General features: G+C 41.6%; 1 protein-coding gene across 3 annotated transcripts; it reads right to left on the reverse strand.

Annotated features, from left to right (window-relative positions):
• Window positions 1–1,189: 1,189 nt before the first annotated feature.
• LOC115192087 (serine/threonine-protein kinase BRSK1-like) lies at window positions 1,190–24,349 on the reverse strand. 3 transcript variants are annotated; one of them, XM_029750207.1, is made up of 19 exons: window positions 22,953–24,349; window positions 21,537–21,631; window positions 20,883–20,968; window positions 17,701–17,841; window positions 15,683–15,799; window positions 15,545–15,578; window positions 15,339–15,407; window positions 15,108–15,254; window positions 14,802–14,833; window positions 14,167–14,331; window positions 13,419–13,516; window positions 12,803–12,953; window positions 8,514–8,574; window positions 7,249–7,861; window positions 4,902–4,950; window positions 4,536–4,659; window positions 4,064–4,274; window positions 2,130–2,219; window positions 1,190–2,026 (listed from the first exon to the last, which is right to left on the reverse strand). In XM_029750207.1, the coding sequence occupies exons 1-19, from the start codon at window positions 23,038–23,040 to the stop codon at window positions 1,818–1,820; spliced, it is 2,580 nt and encodes an 859-aa protein (XP_029606067.1). In that variant the 5' UTR covers window positions 23,041–24,349; the 3' UTR covers window positions 1,190–1,817. The 3 variants fall into 3 exon arrangements, with proteins under 3 accessions (XP_029606067.1, XP_029606066.1, XP_029606065.1); XM_029750206.1 differs by having other exon boundaries at window positions 12,803–12,956; XM_029750205.1 differs by having other exon boundaries at window positions 12,803–12,965.
• Between the last annotated feature and the right edge of the window lie 488 nt (window positions 24,350–24,837).

Below are 24,837 nucleotides of genomic sequence, written 5' to 3' on the forward strand. Positions count from 1 at the left end.
TAATTTTGAGTGTGACTCCAAATCCAGACCTCCATGGGTTGATAAATTGGATTTCCATTGATTATTTTTGTGTGATTTTGTTGTCAGCACATTCAACTATGTAAAGAAAAAAGTATTTAATAAGATTATTTCATTCATTCAGATCTAGGATGTGTTATTTTAGTGTTCCCTTTATTTTTTTGAGCAGTGTATAAATCAACAAATAAATACATAAATAAATATAAAATAAATCTATGACATAAATAAAATAAATAAATACTGTCACAATAGTGTTTGTTTTTGACATTCACTTGGTTAGCGTTATCTCCATTTTGTTGGCGGCAAACATCAAACTCATTTGTGCTCAAATCACAAACAAAAGGAGAAAGGAAACAAAAAACTAAATGGATTTCATTCTTTTTGTATGGTCTGTTCCTTTCCTCTCCTGGGAATGAGTGTGCAGCGGTTACAATGTTTTTCTCTCTGTCATCCTTAAGTTAAAGTCTCTTTTGTTGTTTCTTGAAATTAGCTTTTCCACCTCCTCATTTCCCCTCTGCTCTCTTAACAAAACAAGTCAGTTTAGGTGTATAGAGCCTTTTCAAAAGCCGCATCATTCAGTGCCCCATGTCGGCTATATTGGGAATGTAAGGGAGGGAGGGTTGGTTGTTTTCTGTAGAAAACAATAATGGATGTGGAGTGCTTGGTTCAGTCCTCCTGGAATAAACAACTGATGAAGATAACTTCCTGTGAACTACATCTTCTTCATCTTCCATTGGACTGAAGTGAACTGAGCTCATCATTCAGAGGATCTGCTGAAGGTTCCATTCATAGTATCAGAATTACTCTAATGATTCTAGTTATATCGTTCCATTATCTGTTTGAAATCTCTACATATTCCAGATGTCAGTTGTAGTGGGGGCGTTGAGACTTTCTTCCATGCCTTGTCTGTTATTTTTCTTCAACTTGGGTGATATCTATAGAGATATCTGTTGCTTAATCCTCATTTAAAGGCAAGATGGTTTTCATAAGTTTGTTTCAATTGCATTTTAGGAATCATACAATTGTGGTGCTTAGTTAGAGAAAACAGATATTTGTCTTTATTTTGTTCAAATAGCTGTATTGACATCTTTGGAGCTACTTGGATGCAAAGATGCATTTGGATGCTTCATTCTGATTTTGACGCAGTCTTCCTCATAATTATCTTAAATTCTACCATGTTTCTGTTCTCGTAACTTATCGTTAATGAGAATCCAGTGAAAGGACCCAACCTGTCTGTTTCCTTGATATCCACTGAATTAACTTGACCCGTAATATTTCACTCTCACTGACCCAAAAAGCGATGTTAGGTTAAACTTAAGTGGAGCCACATCAACTGGGAAACACTTATAATTGTTGATATTATTTCGGAATTTCCACAAAGGTTTTCATCTTATTGGTTGTAGACCGGATAACTTTAAAAAAAAATCAATTTAGCCTTTAACCATTCAGAGCCTGCCATTCCCCATAAGTCTGCCCGCTTATTTTACTGGCTACATATTGTTGTTGACAGTTAAATGATGTGTTGTACTTCAAACGTACAATTAGAAATTTTTCTGATCTTGGCTTCTGTTCTGAAGCAAATCTGAGTGACACTGCATTTTCCTCTCATCCTCTCTTTTCTATCTTGGTGGGCCCATTTCAGGTTGAAGCAGTGGTTTGTGATGATTGCTGGGTTAGGTGGTTTGGTAGATGTGGTAGTGGTGATGGTGGTAGTCTGAGGGGGGTTGTCTGTGTTGTTCTCCAGGGTCATCTCTCTCCATCTGTCCTATCCTGTTGATGTCTGTTTCCAGAATGTTCCCTCAGGGCTGGGACTGTGTCCCGTTGGAGGAAAGGAGTCTGGTCTTGTCTTTGCCCGAGCCCCTCCTCTGAAGCACGCTCCCACTGCCCCCTATCCCTGCGTCACCACGCTCACACCTCTCGCCCCGGTCCCCACCTCCTTCCGAACGTCGGGAGTTTTGCCGGGTCGGGGTGCTGGGCGGACGCGAGGTCAGCTGCCCATTCTTCTCATCTGGGGAAAAAAATATAAAAAAGACATGAGTTTGATGAAGACAGATATATAAATAGTGTGTGTGTGTGTGTGTGTGTGTGTGTGTGTGTGTGTGTGGACCCACCAGCCAGTGCCTGCACAGATGGCTGATCATGAGTACTAAGTAGCTGGGCTTGAATCGTTTCCACCACTCTCTTGAACCTGCGACTTGGACCTAAGGAGAAAGACAAACACTCAGTCAAGGTATACACTGCCCCGCATCAATATTTTAGATTAATTACCTACATGTATAGTGAGTTCTGTTAACCTGTTGGGGTGTAGGGGGCAGTATTTTCACAGCCGGATGAAAAACGTACCCAATTTAAACAAGTTACTACTCTGGCCCAGAAACTAGAATATGCATATTATTAGTAGATTTGGATAGAAAACACTCAGAAGTTTCGAAAACTGTTTGAATGGTGTCTGTGAGTATAACAGAACTCATATGGCAGGCAAAAACCTGAGAAAAATCCAAGCACGAAGTGGAAAGTCTGAGAATTGTAGTTCTTTTGATTCTCTAATCGAAACTACAGTGTCTGTGGGGTGACGTTGCACTTCCTAAGGCTTCCATTGGCTGTCAACAGCCTTCAGAAAGTGGTTTGAGCATTCTCCTGTCACTGGGCAGATAATAGGAGTTCAGTTACTGAGTGGACTGCCTGGAGACAAAGGGATTGGATATGCGCAGTCACGCGAGCGCGCCGTTCCTTCTTTTTCTTCTTGTAATGAATATGCTATTGTCCGGTTGGAATATTATCGCAATTGTAAGTTAAAAATACCATAAAGATTGATTTTAAACAGCGTTTGACATGCTTCTAAGTACGGTAATGGAACATTTTGACTTTTTGTTTCTGGTACCGCGCGGTATGCCTTTGGATAGTGACCTGAACGTACGAACAAAACAGAGGTATTTGGACATAAATATGAATTATTTCGAACAAAAAAACAAATTTCTTGTGGAAGGAGCAGTCCTGGGAGTGCATTCTGACAAAGATCAGCAAAGGTAAGACAATATTTCTAATACTAATTCTGAGTTTAGGTTGCCCCGAACTTGGCGGGTGTCTGTATAGCTCGCTGTGATGGCTGAGCTATGTACTCAGAATATTGAAAAATGTGCTTTCTCCGTAAAGCTAATATAAAATTTGACACAGCGGTTGCATCCAGTAGTCTATCTATAATTCTTTAAATAATTGTTATATATTTTGTCAACGTTTATGATGAGTATTTTTGTAAATTGATGTGCACATTCCCCGGAGGTTTTGGTGAGAATACATTTTCTGAACATCACGCGCCAATGTAAAATGCTGTTTTTGGATATAAATATGAACTTTATCGAACAAAACATAGATGTATTGTGTAACATAATGTCCTAGGAGTGTCATCTGATGAAGATCGTCAAAGGTTAGTGCTTCATTTAGCTGTGTTTTGGGTTTTATTGACACGTCCTTGCTTGGAAAATGGCTGTGTGATTATTTTTGCCTATGTACTCTCCTAACATAATCTAATGTTTTGCTTTCGCTGTAAAGCCTTTTTGAAATCGGACAATGTGGTTACATCAAGGAGAAGTGTATCTTTAAAATGGTGTAAAATAGTTGTATGTTTGAGAAAGTTGAATTATGACATTGTTGTTTTTGAATTTGCCGCCCTGATATTTCACTGGCTGTGTCCCGCAGGTGGGACGCTAGCGTCCCACGTAGCCCATAGAAGTTAACTGTCTTGACAGTTGTGGTATATGTTGGGGATATATTATAGGATAAAATCATGCCAAACATTTGTTACCAAACACTGATTATACATTTTTGCCAATAAAAGTATCATAGACTAAATTAAACTGCAACTTCAGGCAAATCATACCATCCGCTTAAGTCACATTTTCACTTGAAAATCCTACTCCCATTGAAATCAAATGCATAACTAAGTGACAATACATCTTAAGTGAAAGTTAGGATTTACCCCTTGGTTGGTTGCAAGAACACTTTAAAAAAGTCTTACAATAACACAAACAAGTTTGGGAACCACTACCTGATATGAGGGTGAAAGTCACACTGTAGATGCCATTTTCCCTCTTTCCTTCCCTCTCGGCTCGTTCCCTTTCTCTGTCCCTCTCTCCCTCAGAGAAGGCAATGTCCACCTGGAACTTAACAGGCTTCTGGAAGACGGAGGGGCCACCAGATGACTTATACTCTGCTCTGAAGCTGGTCTGGGAGACGACGCTGTGACTCAGGGACGGGATCTGGACAAATGTAATGTAACACAGCATTGGAAACAGAGGTGGAAACAGCTTTACAAGCTTTCCATCTATGTTTGTGTCCATGTTTTATGAATGTGGTTGTGTATCTTTGTATCATGGCTGTACAGGCCTTTCACTGAAACGGAGTAGGGGAAGGTACAGAGGAGAGGAGAGTAGGGGAAGGTACAGAGAAGAGGAGAGAGTTGTCAGAGAGAGATAGAGGGGAAGAATGAGTGATGATAGAGGATAGACAGAGATACTCACAGACAAGAAGGCATGGACTATATCAGCTTTGATGGAACTAAGCGGTTTGTCTCTAATGACAACAAATATCTGTTCCTCCTTTTCCAGGCTGATGAAGTTCCCAAACCACGACTTCTTGGCCAGCCTGCCAGTCAGAAGCAACAGTCATATATTAATCTTTTTTTAAGAATCTACATTTCAAATGTTAAAGAGAGGTGCTTTTATAAGCATTTATAATGGCTTATTCAAGGAAGTTGATTTAAAGTGTTACCTAACATGCAGCATAGAAACGTGCTACAGGCTAGCAGATAGCATTTTACATGACAGGCAGGACAGTCATTCTGATGGATATAGATACACAGTCTATGTCTATGATTATCTACTTACTCTGGGCTTGATTCTGGAGTTAGACTGGACATGTCCTCCGGTGTTGGAACTACAGGAGAGCAAAAGGAGAGAGATGGAGAGAGAGAGAAAAAAGAAGAGAGAGATGGGGGAGTTATATATGGAGGGAAAGATAGAAAAATAAGGAGAAAGAGAGGGGGAAGTAGAACTTGATGACACACTTGATGAGGTTCAGTTTCATTGATTTAATTACCAATCTGTCTAATTAATTTGAGCACCGTATAGTACACTACGGTCCTTCTGCAATGGTAGAAGAGACTGTGGCTACTTTGAGAACAGAATATGCACATACTGGTAATAATGTTTCCATACTGTTTTACCCAATTCATGTGTATTTACTGTCATGGCTCATCCTATATACAGTGCTTTCAGAAAGTATTCACACCCCTTTACTTTTTCCGCATTTTGTTGTATTACAGCTTGAATTTAAAATGGATTAAATATCTATTTTCTTTACTGGCCTACACACAATACCCCTTGGTGTCAAAGTTAAATTATGTTTAGACATTTTTACAAATGAATACAAAATTAAAAGCTGAAATGTCTCGACTCTTGTAATCAACACCTTCGTTTTGGCAAGCCTAAATTGTCACACACACACACTGATGTTTCACCTGTCTTTGTGATTGTCTCCACCCCCCTCCAGGTGTCACCCATCTTCCCCATAATCCACTGTGTATTTATACCTGTGTTCGTCTGTTGCCAGTTCGTCTTGTTTGTCAAGTCAACCAGTGTGTTTGTTCTCAGCTCCTGTTTTTCCCAGTCTCTCTTTCTCACCATCCTGGTTTTGACCCTTGCCTGTCCTGACTCTGAGCCCGCCTGCCTGACCACTTTGCCTGCCCCTGAGCCTGCCTGCACCTTTGCCCCACCTCTGGATCTGCCTACCCTGAGCCTGTCTGCCGTCCGGTACCGTTGCCCCACCTCTGGTTTACTGACACCTGCCAGCCTTGACCTGTCTATTGCCTGCCCCTGTTGGATTATTAAACCATTGTTAATTCGACGTTGTCTGCATCTGGGTCTCACCTTCATACCTGATATAAATAAGTTCAGGAGTAAAAATGTGCTTAACTCACATAAGTTGCATGGACTCACTGTGTGCAACAATAGTGTTTAACATGATTTTTGAATGACTACCTCATCTCTGTACCCTACACATACAGATAATTGTAAGGTCCTTCAGTCGAGCAGAGAATTTCAAACACAGATTTAACCACAAAGACCAGGGATGTTTTCCAAAGCCTTGCAAAGAAGGGCACCTATTGGTAGATGGGTTAAAAAAAAAGCAGACATTGAATATCCCTTTGAGCATGGTGAAGTTATTACACTTTGGATGGTGTATCAATACACCGATTGACTACAAAGATACAGGCATCCTTCCTTACTCAATTGCCGGATATGAAGGAAATCGCTTAGGGGATTTCACCATGAGGCCAATGGTGACTTTAAAACAGTTACAGTTTAATGGCTGTGATAGGAGAAAACTGGAGATGGATGAACAACGTTGTAGTTACTACACAATACTAACCTAATTGAAGCCTGTACACAATTTAAAAAAATATTTCAAAACATTTGCAACAAGGAACTTTTTGTAATACTACAAAAAGTGTTTGGGGCAAATACAATATAACACATTACTGAGTACCACGCCATTTTTTCAAGCATAGTGGTGGCTGCATCATGTTATGCTTAATGCTTGTAATAGTTAAGGACTGGAGAGTTTCAGGATAAAAAAAAGAAACGGAATGGCGCTAAGCACAGGTGAAAACCTAGTTCAGTCTGCTTGCCACCAGACACTGGGAGATTAATTCACCTTTCAGAAGGACAATAACATAAAACCCAAGGCCAAATCTAAACTGGAGTTGCTTACCAAAAAGACAGTGAATGTTCTTGACTGGGCAAGTTACAGTTTTGACTTAAATCTGCTTGAAAATCTATGGCAAGACTTGAAAATGGTTGTCTAGCAATGATCAACAATTAATTGGACAGAGCTCGAAGAACACCATTATATACTTAAATATTTATATTCATTGCTCGTTCTGAAATGTCTGATTTTATTTTTGGGATTTGTGTGTATTGTTAGGTATACTGCACTAACTAATTGAAAATATGAATCACAATGCATATAATTGTTTATATCATATAATGTACTTTAGATATCCAAACATCAAGGTTTGGCCCAAATCTGTTTTGACTCCAAATGAAATGAAATACATTGAATTGCCAAATTCCTGAATTGAAATAGAATTGACCCCTCTCCCCCTGCAGTTTGCCAATAACCCGTCCCACTCTCATACTACAGCTTGCACACACTCCCCCCCCTCTCTCTCACCCTGCAGTTTGCGTCGGTGGAAGCGTGGCGATCCCAGCAGGTTGTTCTTAAAGGAGTTGAGGCGTGTCCTCCAGTGGGCGGAGCTACTGGCGGCCAGCCCCCCGCTGCCTCCAGGGCTGGAGGGTGGGGTTAGGGAGAGGGATCCGCCTCCACCCACACCCCCGCCGCCTCCCTCCGCCCGCGAGGAGGAGGACGATGACGACGACGAGGGAGGGGTGGGCGGGGGGTGCTGGGGGTGGTGGACGGGGGTGCCCAGGGGGGTGGGGAGTGGAGACCCCTGAGGGGTGACCTGTGGCACAGGGGCAGAGTTAGGATAGACGTTCTTAGTGACCGACCTAAAGACGGAGGGGGCGGGGAAAAAGAAGAAGCGAGGGATGGGGGAGAGGATGGGTGAGGGGGACGGAGAGGGGGGAGCTTGGAGAGGTAGTGACTTCATGGACTGGAGGTGAGTGCGATCGGGGAGCCCTTTGGAGGGCAGAGTCTGGGTTTTGGGGTCAGGCACGGTCGTCCGTTGTGACGGCCGGGGAGTGGTGGCACTTCCTGGTTTGGGGTCTTTGGAGTGGGTGGTGGAGGCGGAGGTGACTTCTGATTGGCTGAAAGTGAAAACTGGGCTCTGATGTGTGGGAAGAGAAAGGACAGAGGGATGGAGAGGAAGGAAGGAGAGAAAGGAAAGATGAAGAGAGCAATGGTCATGAGTTATGATTTATGAATATACTAAAGACTTCTGATTGTACTTACGTTTCTAATTGTAGGGATTTATCAAATGAATATTCTGTTATTCATCTTATTATGTAAATTTAATAGCGTCCATTTTGAATAAAGGTGCAGAGACCCTTTCAATTTGAGGGCTAATATATGATCTTATCGGTGTGTGCCTCTTCTCTTGTGTGCCTCTATTTGGAATGTGTATGTGTGTGTGTGTGTGTGTCTCTAGTGTTCCTCTATTGGTGTGTGTGAGTGTCTATGTTATGGGTAATGGCTCAGAATGGGACAGTATGAGGGTGATGGACAGTCTCAGAAGAACAGTTACAATTACACTTCAGTACAGAGAAACACAATCAAATCACAGTAGTGTAGATGTGCAGTAGCACATTTCACCATGAACAAAAGGTAGTCTGTACAAAAATATACTGATATTACAGGTATGGTATTTTATAAATTCTTCAGTAGAACCACCTCAATAATAATCAGGTAGTGTAAGTGTGTCCATTTGTAAAAGAGTTGGTCAAGCATGGTAAGATAAGAGTTGGCCAAGCGTGACTTACCCTGGGACTGCTGAGAGGACTTGATGAGAGCCCTGTTGAAGCGCCACTGACTGAACGAGACCTGAAGGACAAAAATCCTAGTATCAGACAACACATAGCATAGTCTCCCTTATGGAAAAACCACATGAATTTCACGTGATCTTATGTGAAGTTAATGTGATAACATGTGGCAACATGTGATAAAATGAAACTACACGTCACAACATTTCAAAGTTTTCCACATGTGAAAGTGCAAATTCGATTTTCACATGTGAAAATGCAATTCCACATATGAGAGTTTGATTTTCAGAAGTGAAAACTGTTTACATATGAAAGTGCAAACATTTTACTCTTCTCACATGTGAAAGGGTGGTGTTAGCATGTGAACTCTATATTGAATACATGTGAAGAACTGACCTAATGTGCCTCTTATTTTATCCATGTAAAAATGTCAGCTTCACATTTTTTTTAAAGGGAAGTAAATAAATGGTATGGGGGTTTTAAGGTAAGTGGTACGCTGTTGAGCTAAAATGTGTAATAAAAAAAAGGTATACAAATCTTTCAATGACAATATGCTTACATTTGACATATTCACTTAGTACTGACTTTTCAATATGACCCCAGATTGGATTTGAACTCACAACCTCTTGATTACGCTGATCTTGCTGCTGCACCACAGTCTAAGAAGTCACATACACATTCATTACCTATAATACATTTCTGCACATAGAAAACGAGTGTCATCTGCACTGCTATTTTAGTTATCAGTTGACTATTCTCATCATTGATATAATTTACTTTTTTCAGCAATTTGAGGGTTTTCTGTATAGTTGTCTAATGTTGGTGGGTATATTATTCTGTTTTAATGTTACTCCTGAATATAATCGTTTTTCTTGACTGTATTATGCAAAGCTGAGATTTACTTTTAAGTCCAAAGTGTAGGAATACATGTGAAATCAGTCATTGACACAGACATGGTGGTGTAACAGGAAGATTGTAATACTGTGACCCACGGGATCGTGAGTACAAATCCCAGTTGAGGACCTGTTGAAAAATAATTACTCTATAAATAACCATACACAATGTAATCAAGTGTGGAAACCACTGCAGCAATTTTGTGACATCCTATTAACTTTGTTTGCAGGTCATCATGTGAAAGGTTATATGATCACATGAAAATCCACATGTGAAACTTTGTGAGCTATCACCACGTGAAGTGTTCCAAAACCACATGGTTTCACATGTGAAATAGAATTTTGCAGGTGCAAAACATGTGGAACTTTCACATATGAAAGGATGTGATTTTCCACATGTGAAATGATGTTTTTCCCATGACTACACTAGTACAACACAAAGCATATATATATATACACACACACACACACACACACACACACACACACACACACACAGCTGTGAAAAAACATTTGCCCCTTTCCTGATTTCTTTGCATATTTGTCACACTTAAATGTTTCAGATCAAACAAGTTTAAATATTACACAAAGACAACCCAAGTAAACAGAAAATGCAGTTAAGTGATGATTTTATTTATTAAGGGAAAATGCTATCCGAACCTTCATGGCCCTATGTGAAAAAGTAATTGCCCCCAAAACCTAATAACTGGTTGTGCCACCCTCAGCAGCAACAACTGCAATCAAGCGTTTGCGATAACTAGCAATGAGCCTTTCACATCGCTGTGGAGGAATTTTGGCCCACTCTTCTTTGCAGAATTGTTTTAATTCAGCCACATTGGAGGGTTTGAGCATGAACCGCCTTTAAGGTCACGCCACAGCATCTCAATCGGATTCAAGTACAGACATTGACTAGGCCACTCCAAAACCGTCATTTTGTTTTTTTTAAAGCCATTCAGAGGTGGATTTGCTGGTGTGTTTTGGATCATTGTCCTGCTGCAGAACCCAAGTGCACTTCAGCTTAAGGTCACGAACATTCTCCTTCAGGATTTTTTGGTAGAGAGCAGAATTCATGGTTCCATCAATCAAAGAAAGTCATCCAGGTCCTGAAGCAGCCCCAGACATTCACACTACCACCACCATATTTGACTGTTGGTATGATGTTCTTTTTCTGAAATGCTGTGTTACTTTTACGCCAGATGTAACGGACGCACACCTTCCAAAAAGTTCAACTTTTGTCTCGTCAGTCCACAGAATATTTTCCCAAAAGTCTTGGGGATCATCAAGATGTTTTTTGCCAAAAGTGAGACGAACCTTTGTTCTTTTTGGTCAGCAGTGGTTTTCGCCTTGGAACTCTGCCATGGATGCCATTTTTGCCCAGTCTCTTTCTTATGGTTGAGTCATGAACACTGATCTTAACTGAGGCAAGTGAGGCCTACAGTTCTTTAGATGTTGTGGATCCTTAAGTGACCTCTTGGATGAGGCATCGCTGCGCTCTTGGGGTAATTTTGGCAGGCCGGCCACTCCTGGGAAGGTTCACCATTTTCTCCATTTGTGGATAATGGCTCTCACCGTGGTTCCCTGGAGTCCCAAAGCTTTAGAAATGGCTTTGTAACCCTTTCCAGACTAATAGATGTCAATTACTTTGTTTCTCATCTGTTCCTGAATTTCTTTGGATCGCAGCATGTCTTGCTTTTTGAGATCTTTTGGCCTACTTCACTTTGTCAGACAGGTTCTATTGAAGTGATTTCTTGATTCAACAGGTCTGGTAGTAATCAGGCCTGGGTGTGGCTAGTGAAATTGAACTCAGCTTTCCAAAAAATGTGATTAAGCACAGTAAATTTGTGATTTAACAAGGGGGGGCAATTACTTTGTCACATAGGGCCATGAAGGTTCGGATAATTTTATTAAAGGAAAAAAGATATAACTTAACCCAAGCAAACACAAAATGCTGTTATTTTTGTGTAATATTAACATTTGTTTGATCTGAAACATTTAAGTGCGACAAATGAGCAAAAAAATAAGAAATCAGGAAGGGGGCAAATGTTTTTTCACAACACTGTATATATGGTGTGATATATACTTTGAATCAGGTAGCATTTGTGTCCAGGTAGCATTCAATGTCCAAGGGCATTGAAATATTTTATATTGATTTATACACTTTGTTCTGTTGGAATTTAGAATTCCCTAATCAAAGCTTCTTCAAATAGCCACCCTTTGCCTTTGACAGCTTTGCACACTCTTGGCATGCTCTCAACCAGCTTCATGCAGTTTTGAAGGAGTTCCCACCTATGCTGAGCACTTGTTGGCTGCTTTTCCTACACTGTGTTGGGTCATTGTCCTGTTGAAAAACAAATGATACTCCCACTAAGCACAAACCAGATAGGATGGCGTATCGCTGCAGAATGCTGAGGTAGCCATGCTGGTTAAGTGTGCTTTGAATTCAAAATAAAATCACAGACAGTGTTTCCGGCAAAGCACCCCCACACCATAACACCTCCTCCATGCTTACGGTGTGAAATACACATGCAGAGATCATCCGGTCACCCACACCTCATCTCACAAAGACACAGCGGTTGAAACCAAAAATCTCCAATTTGGACTCCAGACTAAAGGACAAATTTTCACCGGTCCGTTGCTAATGTCCATTGCTCGTGTTTCTTGGCCCATCAAGTCTCTTCTTAATGGTGTCCTTTAGTAGTTATTTCTTTGCAGCAATTTGACCATGAAGGCTTGATTCACACAGTCTCCTCTGAACAGTTGATGTTGAGATGTGTCTGTTACTTGAACTCTGAGGCATTTATTTGGGCTGCAATTTCTGAGGCAGGTAACCCATGAATTTATCCCCTGCAGCAGAGATAACTCTGGGTCTTACATTCCTGTGGCGGTCCTCATGGAATCCAGTTTCGTCATAGCGCTTGATGGTTTTTGCGACTTCACTTGAAGAAAGGTTGAAAGATCTTGAAAATTTCCGTATCGACTGACCTTCATGTCTTAAAGTAATGATGGACTGTCGTTTCTCTTTGCTTATTTGAGCTGTTCTTTCCATAATATGGACTTGGTATTTTACCAAATAGGGCTGGCTCTCTTCTGTTTACCCCCCCCCCCCCCCCAACTTGTCACAACACAACTGATTGGCTCAAATGTATTAAGGAAAGAAATTCCACAAATGAACTTTTAATAAAGGCACACCTTTTAATTGAAATGCATTCCTCATGAAGTTGGTTGAGAGAATGCCAAGAATGTGCAAAGCTGTCATCAAGGCAAAGGGTGGCTATTTGAAGAATAGTTTTGATGTCTTCACTATTATTCTACAACAGAAAATAGTAAAAAATAAAGAAAAACTCTTGAATGAGTAGGTGTTCTAAAACTTTGACCAGTAGTGTATCTATGTCTAACCTCTGGCTGTGTGCGGAAGTGTCTAGCGCCCTGCGCGTGGGTGTGGGGGAGCCCTGCTCCGTCACACTCAGCACCTCCAGACTCTTCCTCTCCGGCCGGCACCGGCCATGACGGGTCAGCATGGGAGAGTCCACCCGTTTCCTAGGGGGATCTGCTGGGAGACCTTAGAAAGGTTAGAATCCAGGTCTCAGAGGTACACAGAAAGGTTAAAGCACCTCTAACGTATGTTATTTAAAGCACTGGTGCTTTGTCGGGAGGTTTTGACATGCTGGACATGTTTCCAAAAAAACTGTTTTGTCACAGGACAATTATTTTGAAAAGTTTCATTGTAGCTCTTTTATTTTGAAACAGAATCACCAGATGTTGCTTATTGTCGCTAGCTTCACAGATACCTATCAGTAAGTCAGAGTTGGCTAGAAATAGAATGTTTCAAATTATTTCTTAGAATGTTATGTTAGAATAGAATATGAATAGCATGTTTCTGGGAGTGCTCAGAGCACACGGTGGACACTTCGGAGTAATCAGTGTCCAATAAGTATAGGTTAAGAATGTTGTTTCTTTCTAATATATGTTGTCTAAAGGTTTTCTAATGTTGTCTAAAGGTTTTCTTTCTAACCTATATCGTTCCTGGGCGGCAGGTCTTCGTCCTCACAGCTGGGGTAACGCTCTTTCCTGTCCAAGAGGAGGTAGTAGATCATCTTCTCCTGGTTGTCTCTTGGAAAACGAGAGGGAGAGAGCGAGAGATCGTAAGAGACATTCAGGGATTGAAAAAGAGTGTTGTGATATCTGGGGTTAATATCCGACCAGAAAATAATTGACGAAACAGTTTTAGTATAGTTACAGCCTGAATAGTTCACTCAGAACTAGAGCATAATTCGAATGTGAGAGTTGGAGGGACAACAGTAGAAGGAGAAAGAGCCATTGTTTATATCTTTGGTCATGTTTATGCTTTGCCAGAGTGATGTAACATTTGACGTGCCAAAAAAGCAGATTAGATTGGTCAGTCAGTCAGTCGAGAGAGAGATCAGAAAGAGGAAGGACCCTGTCCAAATACTCCACAAAGTCCTATTTCCATAGGTCAGATTACCTTTACTTCTCCAGAGAGAGACAGAGAAAAATACTAGGATAGAGAGGCAGGAAAACACTAGTAGAGAGCAAGAGAAAGAGAGAAAGCGAGAGAGGCAGACAGAAAATAATTATCCTATTCCTACTTCTAATAAAGAGGTGCCAGAGACACAGAGATCAAGAGTTCGTTTCCACAGCAACCAGTGAATGGTGACACTACAGGGGCCACATCAAGGGACACTCAGCGCAGGTCCCGGGTCAGCTTTCCCCAGTCTAAAAGCACCCCAGACAGTACTCACTCCTCACACTGCAGATCCTGAGTCAGTTTTCCCCGGTCTCTGAAGCAGCCCAGAGAGTGCATGCTGTCCAGTACATCGGGGTCCAGCTCTGTCAGCGACACAATCCTCTTCACACACACACGCCTGGGAGGAGGCTGCTCAGGACACGGCTCGTTACGACCACCACTGACAAGGGAGAAATATGGAAAGGGGGAAAGAGATCGTGTGAGTGTGAAAAGAGAGACAGAGATCGAGATCGAGATAGAAAGACAAATGGAGGGGAAAGATTATAGATGAGTGAAGAGTTCCGTGAACAAGGTCACATACACAAGCAACTCAACTGACTGTTTCTTTTATTCTTCTATTCAGAGAGAAGACAATGATACGTTTTTTTAAATTTAACCTTTATTTAACTAGGCAAGTCAGTTAAGAACAAATTCGTATTTACAATGACGGCCTAGGAACAGTGGGTTATCCGCCTTGTTCAGGGGCAGAACGACCGATTTTTACCTTGTCAGCTACGGGGATTTGATCTAGCAACCTTTCGGTTACTGGCCCAACGCTCTAACCACTAGGCTACCTGCCTAGTGGCAGAGAAAGCCAGCTGTGGGTGAGAAAGTAGAGAAAATAGAGTAGAATGGGATGAGTGTACTTACAGATACCAGGAGTGTTTTTGTATTGCTTCTAGCTGTAAGAGAACACAGACACAGTCAGTTAGTTAGTTACCTAAACAGAACAGAGTACTCCTACATCTAATCAGTACCGTGAGTCTCTCACCTCCACCCTTTCCCCCCCCCCTCTCCTCCCCTGTACCGTGAGTCTCCTGTCAGGGTTGACCTCAATCATGCCTTTGAGCAGGGCCTGGCTCTCCTTCGCCCCATCATCATTCTCCCTCTCTCCATAATCCCCTTCCCTCTCCCTTCCACCATCCTCCCCCTCTATCCCCCTCTCCTCCCCCATACCGTGAGTCTCTTGTCAGGGTTGACCTCAATCATTCCTTTGAGCAGGGCCTGGCAGTCTGGGGGGATGAAGTGGGGCATGTGGAACACCCCACTCTTCACCTTCTCAAGGAGCTGGCGCAGGTTGTCATGGTCAAAGGGTAGAGCTCCCTACACACAGGAGAGGAGAGAGGGGAGTTACAGAGCAGAGACAGAGGGGAAGAAAGATGGAGAGAGAGAGGAAGAGGCTCTTACCACCAGCAGTGCAAAGAGGATAACGCCACAGCTCCATACATCTGCCCTGCGACCATCATACTTCTCCCCCTGCAATACAAGGAGACGGCACTACACTCACTTAGAATAAAATATATTCACTGTTCAATCATACAGTATATACACACACATATTGTAGGTGCATGCACCTTGACAACCACAGACATACAGAGAGAAAGGGAACTTACCCTGATAACTTCTGGACATGCATAGTGAGGAGATCTGTAATCATTCAGAAGAAAGAAAATAAAGTTCTTAACATTCATAAACATACTGTACATCACTAAGGACACCCGCCTCTCCATGCACGCCCACACAGTACTCACCCACAGCTGGTCTCTAGCAGGCTGTCCCCCACCTGTAGGGAAGCCATGCCAAAGTCAGCGATGCGGATGTTGTTCTTCTCATCCAGGAGCAGGTTCTCAGGCTTCAGGTCTCTATGACTACACACACACACACGTTAGAGAAACAGGTCTGTTCTCTTCTTTCACTTATTTTTTTACCTCCCAATCTCTCTAGTTTAAAATGGATTGATTTAAAATTGTGGCTGTGTATACAGTTCAAGTCGGAGGTTTACATACACCTTAGCCAAATGTCGATATGGGACTCGTTTTACTGTGGATACAGATACTTTTGTACCTGTTTCCTCCAGCATCTTCACAAGGTCCTTTGCTGTTGTTCTGGGATTGATTTGCACTTTTCACACCAAAGTACATTCATCTCTAGGAGACCGAATGCGTCTCCTTCCTGAGCAGTATGACGGCTGCTTGGTCCCATGGTGTTTATACTTGCGTACTGTATATATAGATATAGCTCTAACCATATAGAGTGGCTGTGTATACACTGACTTATCAGTTGAATCCAGGTGAAAGCTATGATCCCTTATTGATCTCACTTGTTAAACCCACTTTAATCAGTGTAGATGGGGAGACAGGTTAAAGAAGGATTTTTAAGTATTAAGACAACTGAGACATGGACTGTGTAGGTGTGCCATTCAGAGGGTAAATGGGCAAGACAAAAGATTTAAGCGATTTTGAATGGGGTATGGTAGTAGGTGCCAAGCGCCCTGGTTTGAGTGTTTCAAGACCTGGAAAGCCTTTCTGGGGTTTTCACGCTCAACAGTTCCCCCTGTGAATCATGAATGGTTCACCACCCAAAGGACATCCAGCCAACTTGACGCAACTGTGGGAAGCATTGGAGTCAACATGGGCCAGCATCCCTGTTGAACGCTTTCGACACCTTGCAGAGTCAATGCCCCTACGAATTGAGGCTGTTCTGAGGGAGGTGCAACTCAATATTAGGAAGGTGTTCCTAATGTTTGGTATACTCAGTGTTAATTGCTATATACAGTATATTGCTGTATATACTGCATTGCTGTAGTGTCTGACCATCGAGTGGCTGTGTATATATTGCTGTATACAGTATATACTGTAGTTTCTGACCATATAGAGTGGCTGTGTATACATTGCTGTATACAGTATATTGCTGTAGTGTCTGACATTTACATTTACATTTTAGTCATTTAGCAGACGCTCTTATCCAGAGCGACTTACAGTAGTGAATGCATACATTTCATGCATTTTTTGTTGTTGTTGTTTGTACTGACCATATAACGTCACTATGTATATATTGCTGTAGTGTCTGACCATCGAGTGGCTGTGTATATATTGCTGTATACAGTATATTGCTGTAGTGTGTGACCATATAGAGTGGCTGTGTATATATTGCTGTATACAGTATATACTGTAGTTTCTGACCATATAGAGTGGCTGTGTGTATATATTGCTGTTTACAGTATATTGCTGTAGTGTCTGACATGTACATTTACATTTTAGTCATTTAGCAGACGCTCTTATCCAGAGCGACTTACAGTAGTGAATGCATACATTTCATGCATTTTTTTGTTGTTGTTTGTACTGACCATATAACGTCACTATGTATATATTGCTGTAGTGTCTGACCATCGAGTGGCTGTGTATATATTGCTGTATACAGTGTATTGCTGTAGTGTGTGACCATATAGAGGGGCTGTGTATATATTGCTGTATACAGTATATTGCTGTAGTGTCTGACCATCGAGTGGCTGTGTATATATTGCTGTAGTGTCTGACCATCGAGTGATTGTGTATATATTGCTGTATACAGTATATTGCTGTAGTGTCTGACCATATAGAGTGACTGTTTATATATTGCTGTATGCAGTATACAGTATTTTGCTGTAGTGTCTGACCATATAGAGTGGCTGTGTATATATTGCTGTATACAGTATATTGCTGTAGTGTCTGACCATATAGAGTGGCTGTGGATATATTGCTGAATACAGTATATTGCTGTAGTGTCTAACCATATAGAGTGGCTGTGGCAGAAGTCCAGCGCTGAGATGATCTGTCTGAAGAACTTCCTGGCCTCTTTAGGTGTCAGTCTGCCCTTCTTCACCAGGTAGTCAAATAACTCTCCTCCTGAGACATGCTCCAACACCAGATACCTGGGAGAGGGGGATAGGGAGGGAGGATAGAAAAAAGGTGGGGTGATTGAAGGAAGTGGGAGGGATCAAATGCTGTATGTTCAAGCATATAAAAATAACAAACTATATACCCACTGTACATGCTCATACATACACTCATGCACACTCATGCACTCTCACACATTCTGATGTGTACATGCTTGAACATAGGCCTGTATAGGCCTGTTCATATGCTCACACTTTCAGTACAGCACCAATTATCACTCACACACATTCATGCGCACACACACATACAGTTGAAGTCGGATGTTTACATACACCTTAGCCAAATACATTTAAACTCAGTTTTTCACAATTCCTGACATTTAATCCTAGTAAAAAATGCCCTGTCTTAGGTCCGTTAGGATCACCACTTTATTTTAAGAATGTGAAATGTCAGAATAATAGTAGAAAGAATTATTTATTTCAGCTTGTATTTCTTTCATTACATTCCCAGTGGGTCAGAAGTTTACATACACTCAATTAGTATTTGGTAGCATTGCCTTTAAATTGTTTAACGTTTCTAGCGCAGGCGTTCCGCTAGCAACCCACCTCGACAACACCTGGTGAAATTGCAGAGCGCCAAATTCAAAATACAGAAATAGTCATAATAAACATTCATAAAAATACAAGTGTTATACATCGGGTTAAAGATTAACTTCTTGTTAATCCAGCCGCTTTGTCAGATTTCAAAAAGGCTTTACGGCGAAAGCATACAATGCGATTATCTGAGGACAGCGCCCCGCTTACAAAAGCATAGAAACATTTTCCAACCAAGTAGAGGAGTCACGAAAGTCAGAAATAGCAATAAAATGAATCACTTACCTTTGAAGATCTTCATCTGGTTGCAGTCACAAGAGTCCCAGCTACACAATAAATGTTTGTTTTGTTCGATAAAGTCCCTCTTTATATCCTAAAAACTCAGTTTTGTTGGCTCGTTTTGTTCAGTAATCCACTGGCTCAAAGGCGGTCAAAACATGCAGACGAATACATCCTAATAGTACCGGTAAAGTTCGTCGAAACATGTCAAACGATGTTTATAATTAATCCTCAGGTTGTCAATTGTCAAAAGAATCTATAATATTTCCTCCCGACAATAGCGTATTCAATAGAAAGGAAAAACAACGAAGGTAAACCAGCACTGCATGATTCTACAGTCCACTGAGAGAAAGGTCTTATTCTTCTTCATTTTTCAGAAAACAAGCCTGAAACAATGTCTAAAGACTGCAGTTCCTATGGCTTCCACTAGATGTCAACAATCTGGGTCCTAACCGATTAGATACTAGATAGGCATTCAATTGAAAATACCCACATCAAAATAAATCCCACTTCCTGGATACATTTTCCTCAGGTTTTCGCCTGCCATATCAGTTCTGTTATACTCAGACATTATTTTAACAGTTTTGGAAACTTTATATGCATATCCTAGCTTCTGGGCCTGAGTAACAGACAGTTTACTTTGGGCACGCTTCTCATCCAGATGTCGAAATACTGTCCCCAAGCCATAAGAAGGGTCAAATGTTTCAGGTAGCCTCCACAAGCTTCCCACAATAAGTTGGGTGAATTTTGGCTCATTCCTCCTGACCGAGCTGGTGTAACTGAGTAAGTTTGTAGGCCTCCTTGCTCGCACACGCCTTTTCAGTTCTGCCCACAAATTTTATATAGGATTGAGGTCAGGGCTTTGTGATGGTCACTCTAATACCTTGACTTTGTTGACCTTAAGCCATTTTGCTACAACTTTGGAAGTATGCTTGGGGTCATTGTCCATTTGGAAGACCCATTTGCAACCAAGCTTTAACTTCCTGACTGATGCCTTGAGGTGTTGCTTCAATATATCCACATCATTTTCCTTCCACATGATGCCATCTAGTTTGTGAAATGCACCAGTCCCTCCTGCAGCAAAGCACCCCCACAACATGATGCTGCCACCCCCTGTCCTTCACGGTTGGGATGGTGTTCTTTGGCTTGCAAGCCTCCCCCTTTTTCCTCCAAACATAACAATGGTCATTATGGCCAAACAGTTCTATTTTGTTTCATCAAACCAGAGGACATTTCTCCAAAAAGTACAATCTTTGTCCCCATGTGCAGTTGCAAACCGTAGTCTGGCTTTTTTATGGCGGTTTTGGAGCAGTGGCTTCTTTCTTGCTGAGCAGCCTTTCAGGTTATGTCGATATAGGACTTGTTTTACTGTGTATATAGATACCTTTGTACCCGTTTCCTCCAGCATCTTCACAAGGTCCGTTGCTGTTGTTCTGGGATTGATTTGCACTTTTCACACCAAAGTACGTTAATCTCTAGGAGACCGAACGCGTCTCCTTCCTGAGCAGTATGACGGCTGCTTGGTCCCATGGTGTTTATACTTGCGTACTATTGTTTGTACAGATGAACGTGGTACCTTCAGGCGTTTGGAAATTGCTCCCAAGGATGAACCAGACTTGTGGAGGTCTATAATTTTTTTCTGACGTCTTGGCTGATTTCTTTTGATTTTCCCATGATGTCAAGCAAAGAGGCAGAGGCACTGAGTTTGAAGGTAGGCCTTGAAATATATCCACAGGTACACCTCCAATGGACTCAAAGGATGTCAATTAGCCTATCAGAAGCTTCTAAAGCCATGACATATTTTTTGGGAATTTTCCAAGCTGTTTAAAGGCACAGTCAACTTAGTGTCTGTAAACTTCTGACCACTGGAATTGTGATACAGTGAATTATAAGTGAAATAATCTGTCTGTAAACAATTGTTGGTAAAATTACTTGTGTCATGCACAAAGTAGATGTCCTAACCGACTTGCCAAAACTATAGTTTGTTAACAAGAAATTTGTGGAGTGGTTGAAAAACGAGTTTTAATGACTTCAACCTAAGTGTATGTAAACTTCCGACTTCAACTGTACATGCAAGCACGCACTTACGCACATACACACACAGACATACACACAGTATATTATTGAGTTTTAGTACAGTACAAGAGACAGGCAGAAAGAGAGGGAGAAAGAGTGTGAGTGAGAAAAGAGGATAATATACTTACAGGTATTTGTTATTCTCATAAACATCATGCAGCTTCAGCACATGAGGGTGCTCTATTAGTTTTAGAATAGCTATCTCCCTCTCCACCTGGAGATAGAGAAAGAGAGCAAGAGATAGAGAGAGAGAGGAGGTATGAACAGAGAGGAGGTAGAGAGAGAGAGCGAGGAGATAAAGATAGCAGGAGCAAGAGGGGAAGAGAGAGAGAGAGAGAACAAGAGATAGAGAGAGAGGGAGAGAGAGGGAGAGAGAGAGCGAGCGAGAGTGTGTCAGTGAGCAAATGTGACAGAGAGTTTGTATACACACGGTGCACAGCCTATACACCTCAAATAACCCAAAAGTAGAATACAAAGAAGAACCAAAGAGGAAGAAAAAGCTGATGATATATTGTATATCAATACCTTAATTATTAACGACAGCACGCTGGCTGTCTATATAATGTGCTTCTACAAATGCATATTAGCAGGCTCATGGCTCTCTCTGTAGGCTACTGGACCTTCAGAAGGACAGACTCAGAGAGCGTCTGAGTCCCAATTGGCACCTTACTCCCTATAAAGTGCACTACTTTTGACAAGCGCCCATGCTCTGGTCAGAAGTAACATATGATGTAGGGAATAGGGTGCCATTTGGGACGCAGGCAGCTTCTCTGGGTTCATACCTTCATAAGGACAGACTCAGACAGCTTCTCTCGGTTCACAATCTTTATGGCCACCTTCTGTCCCGTAATACAGTGGACTCCCAGCTTCACCAAACCTAGGAGAGAGAGGGTGGAGGAGGAGATGGGGGGAGAGAGTGAGAGAAATAGAGAGAGACAAAGACCGAGATAGAGAGAGCAAAATAGAGCAGAAAGAAAGAAAAGCTTTGAGTTTGTCTTGTTTGTTTTAGTTACCTTTATTTTCAACACAGCTCAATTCTCATTCATAACAAGTGAACCAGAACCAGACCATACAGGAGACACAGTCCACCTGTGACCTCACCCATACCATATTGACTTGACTATGCAGAACCTAATAGCCTAATTCAGCGACTGCAGTCTACATCAATCTGTTTACAGTTCAACCAGTTCAATCCACTAAGGCTACACCAGCCTGTTTCCAGCACTGACATCTGATACGAAAAGTCTACCACTTACTCACCAAAACCTCTATAATAAACCAAGCAATTTCAGTCTTCTCTATCGATTTAAATTCAAGTAAGCTGGTCACATTACACAGGTCTAAAAAAGTATACCGAGGGCCAGACTCCCAGACCAGGATTAAGTCTACTCCTAGATTAAAAAGCATGCTCAATGGAGAAAGTATTGTTTAGTGCAGGAATAGAGAATAGACAATCTGGGACTGGTACATCAGCCCTTAATAGATCAGTTCAATCTGCTAGTCCAGTCGCCACAGTCTAGTAGCCTACTTTACTATGGTGGAGGGTCATTTAACTCCAATATAAAGGTCCGGTTTCCCAGACACAAATTAAACCTAATCCTGGAATAAAAAGTCCTTTCAATAGAGAATGAAGCCCTGGACTAGCCTTAATCTGGACCGGGAAACCACCCTTTATGTTGGAGTTAGTTAGATTTCAGAGCACCAGGAGATAAAAGATAACAAGATCTGCCTGACTGTGTCCACAACTGTACTGTATTGTCAATGAGATCCACACCTCAGAACACATGGATTCATTCATTCATAAAGGACTTACACACATACACAAACAAGCAGACACATACATACAACTACTCCCACAATAATATTACATGCAAAATTATACACATGTAAAACCTGTGACAGCATGCTTCACATTACTGATCACAGATATTTGTCAATATCAATAATATTGGACATATTGGCCCATTCATGTCAGTTGAACCACTACTGGGACATACAATCAAATACACACAAATATCAATACTGAGGACATAATGTCCAGGTGCACAAAGAGTGGACTCTTCAGATGACCAATTGTATTTCTCGGCCTAATATACATAAATAGTTATAGATATGACTATTTTCATCTACCATGCACTAATATTAGCAGCTTTTTCGCGTGATGATGTGTTTAAAGGGAGCGGTGCAAGTATGCTTACCTGTCTGCCCCTTCCCAAGGGTTTTCTCCAACCGGTAAGGCCCGACGTATTGGGCCGACTGGCTTACGGACAGCTCCTTGCTTGTCATGATGTCCGTGCGTTTAAGGCGAAATTATATGATGATAAGGAGATCAAATCACTGTTGTTTTCAATAGGAATTTATAGCTATCGGTCCTCGGGGTTGAACGGCTCCACGGTAATAGCATTACAGACGCCTAGCGATATTGTCACAGGGAGGAATGGAGAGAGCGGTTGTAGTCGTGATGACAATTTCGTGGCCTATCGTCTCGGCTAGGCCCATGCACTTGCCTTTTTCTATGCGGTTACCGTTATATAAATTCGGTAAACTCCAGTTTATTATCAACGACCGTGAATTAACTAAGCAGGAATGAAATAATGGGATGTTAGAAAGTGGAAGAGAGAAATTCGTAGGGAAAATTTGACAGGTGCATATTTGAGAAGTCCAAAATGATGGCAGTTATTATGAATTACAATTATTATTAACAATATACGAAATAAATGTGTCCTATTGTTAATATTAGTACAGGCAGATAGATGTAAGGAGCTGGAATAGCCTATCAAAAATGATTGAATCAGATAGGCTCCATGTAACGGCTAGATTGCACACAATTCTGCACCTCATAGCCTACATCCGTTACTGTCATCAGTGATCCTTATAATAACATACTAATGGCATGTGTAAAGAATCGTATTATCGTAACATATTTTAGTCTCCCTCCACCTCTTGTTGTCCCATTTTGGTATGTAGACTATCTCTGCTCCGTCCTTTAGGCTATATGAATAGTAATATTCCGTTATAGCCTCAGAGGGATGGTTTCCCAATATCCGGTGCACTCTTCGGATTATCCCAGGGCCTGGTATCAGGAAATAGAGGTGAACAGAGCGTCAAAACAGCCACCCTGCTATCCGCACCCGTTCGGTCTAGGCTACACTTCTTTCAATCTGTATTCTCCAGTCAGCGTCTGTCAACAATTTCACCTTGCGTTTCTGTTCAGACCAAAATAATATTTTTCTTTCGAGAAATAATCGTTTTCTCTATTATGTAAAATGCTCGATTGGATGGTTGTAATAAATCGTGGTTCTACAAAAAATAACAATCTTTAGCTGGTGTAGTACTCTCCTCCCTCCCTCTCCTTTCCCTTGCTCTCTCCCTCCCTCGCTGTCTATGGACATATCACAGCATCCCCGCTCGCGCTCCTGCCGCCGCTGGTTTCAAGATTCATCCTTCACCTGCGTCCTTGTGCAGAAAGATGTAGCTTCAGAAGCAATTCGAAAAATATCTGCTTGTCTGTCGAAGTTCTTTGCATCCACAATCCGTCACGGGATAGCCTCCCTTCTGGCCGCAAACCCGTTTTATTTTTTGTCTCTCCCCTCTTCCTCTCCTCATCCGATAAGGCAGCATCAGCATCCGGGTTCCGCCCCCCGCTCTCTCCTCCACCCCATCCTTTCCCTGTCTGCCTCTCCTTAAAATATTCTCTCCGTCGCCTCCTATCCGCTCACCTACTTCTCTTTTCAAACATACCAACTTTTGAAGGGCTGAGGGGTAAACGCATGAAAATACCCTTTCCATCATCTAATGGTGTAAAGAAAAGAAGATACACTTGTTGTTGAATGTTCTTGTAGAATAGAATAGTATAGTATAGAATAACAAACCGATTCATTTACTTCCTTTTAATAGTATTTGTACGTCCCTCTTTGATCCATTTCCACGTATTTCTTATTTCATCCCAGGCAACACAACATATAATACACGCCTTTACAAGTGTTTAACTAAAAGTATGTTTCTCTTGATCTAGCCTATTGATTGGTAAAATCAGACAGATATTATTAATCTCACGTCATTTCTATGACGTGTCTAGTTTCT

This window comes from Salmo trutta, chromosome 4, assembly GCF_901001165.1.
Source record: "Salmo trutta chromosome 4, fSalTru1.1, whole genome shotgun sequence".
Taxonomy (NCBI): Eukaryota; Metazoa; Chordata; class Actinopteri; order Salmoniformes; family Salmonidae; genus Salmo; species Salmo trutta.

Coding starts and splice junctions, on each gene's coding strand:
- LOC115192087 (XM_029750205.1), bottom strand. CDS start 23,040: ATGACAAGCAAGGAGCTGTCCGTAAGCCAGTCGGCCCAATACGTCGGG. Junction 21,632..22,952: donor CCTTGGGAAGGGGCAGACAG/GTAAGCATACTT, acceptor TCTCTCTCCTAG/GTTTGGTGAAGCTGGGAGTC. Junction 2,027..2,129: donor ATCTGTGCAGGCACTGGCTG/GTGGGTCCACAC, acceptor TTTTTTCCCCAG/ATGAGAAGAATGGGCAGCTG.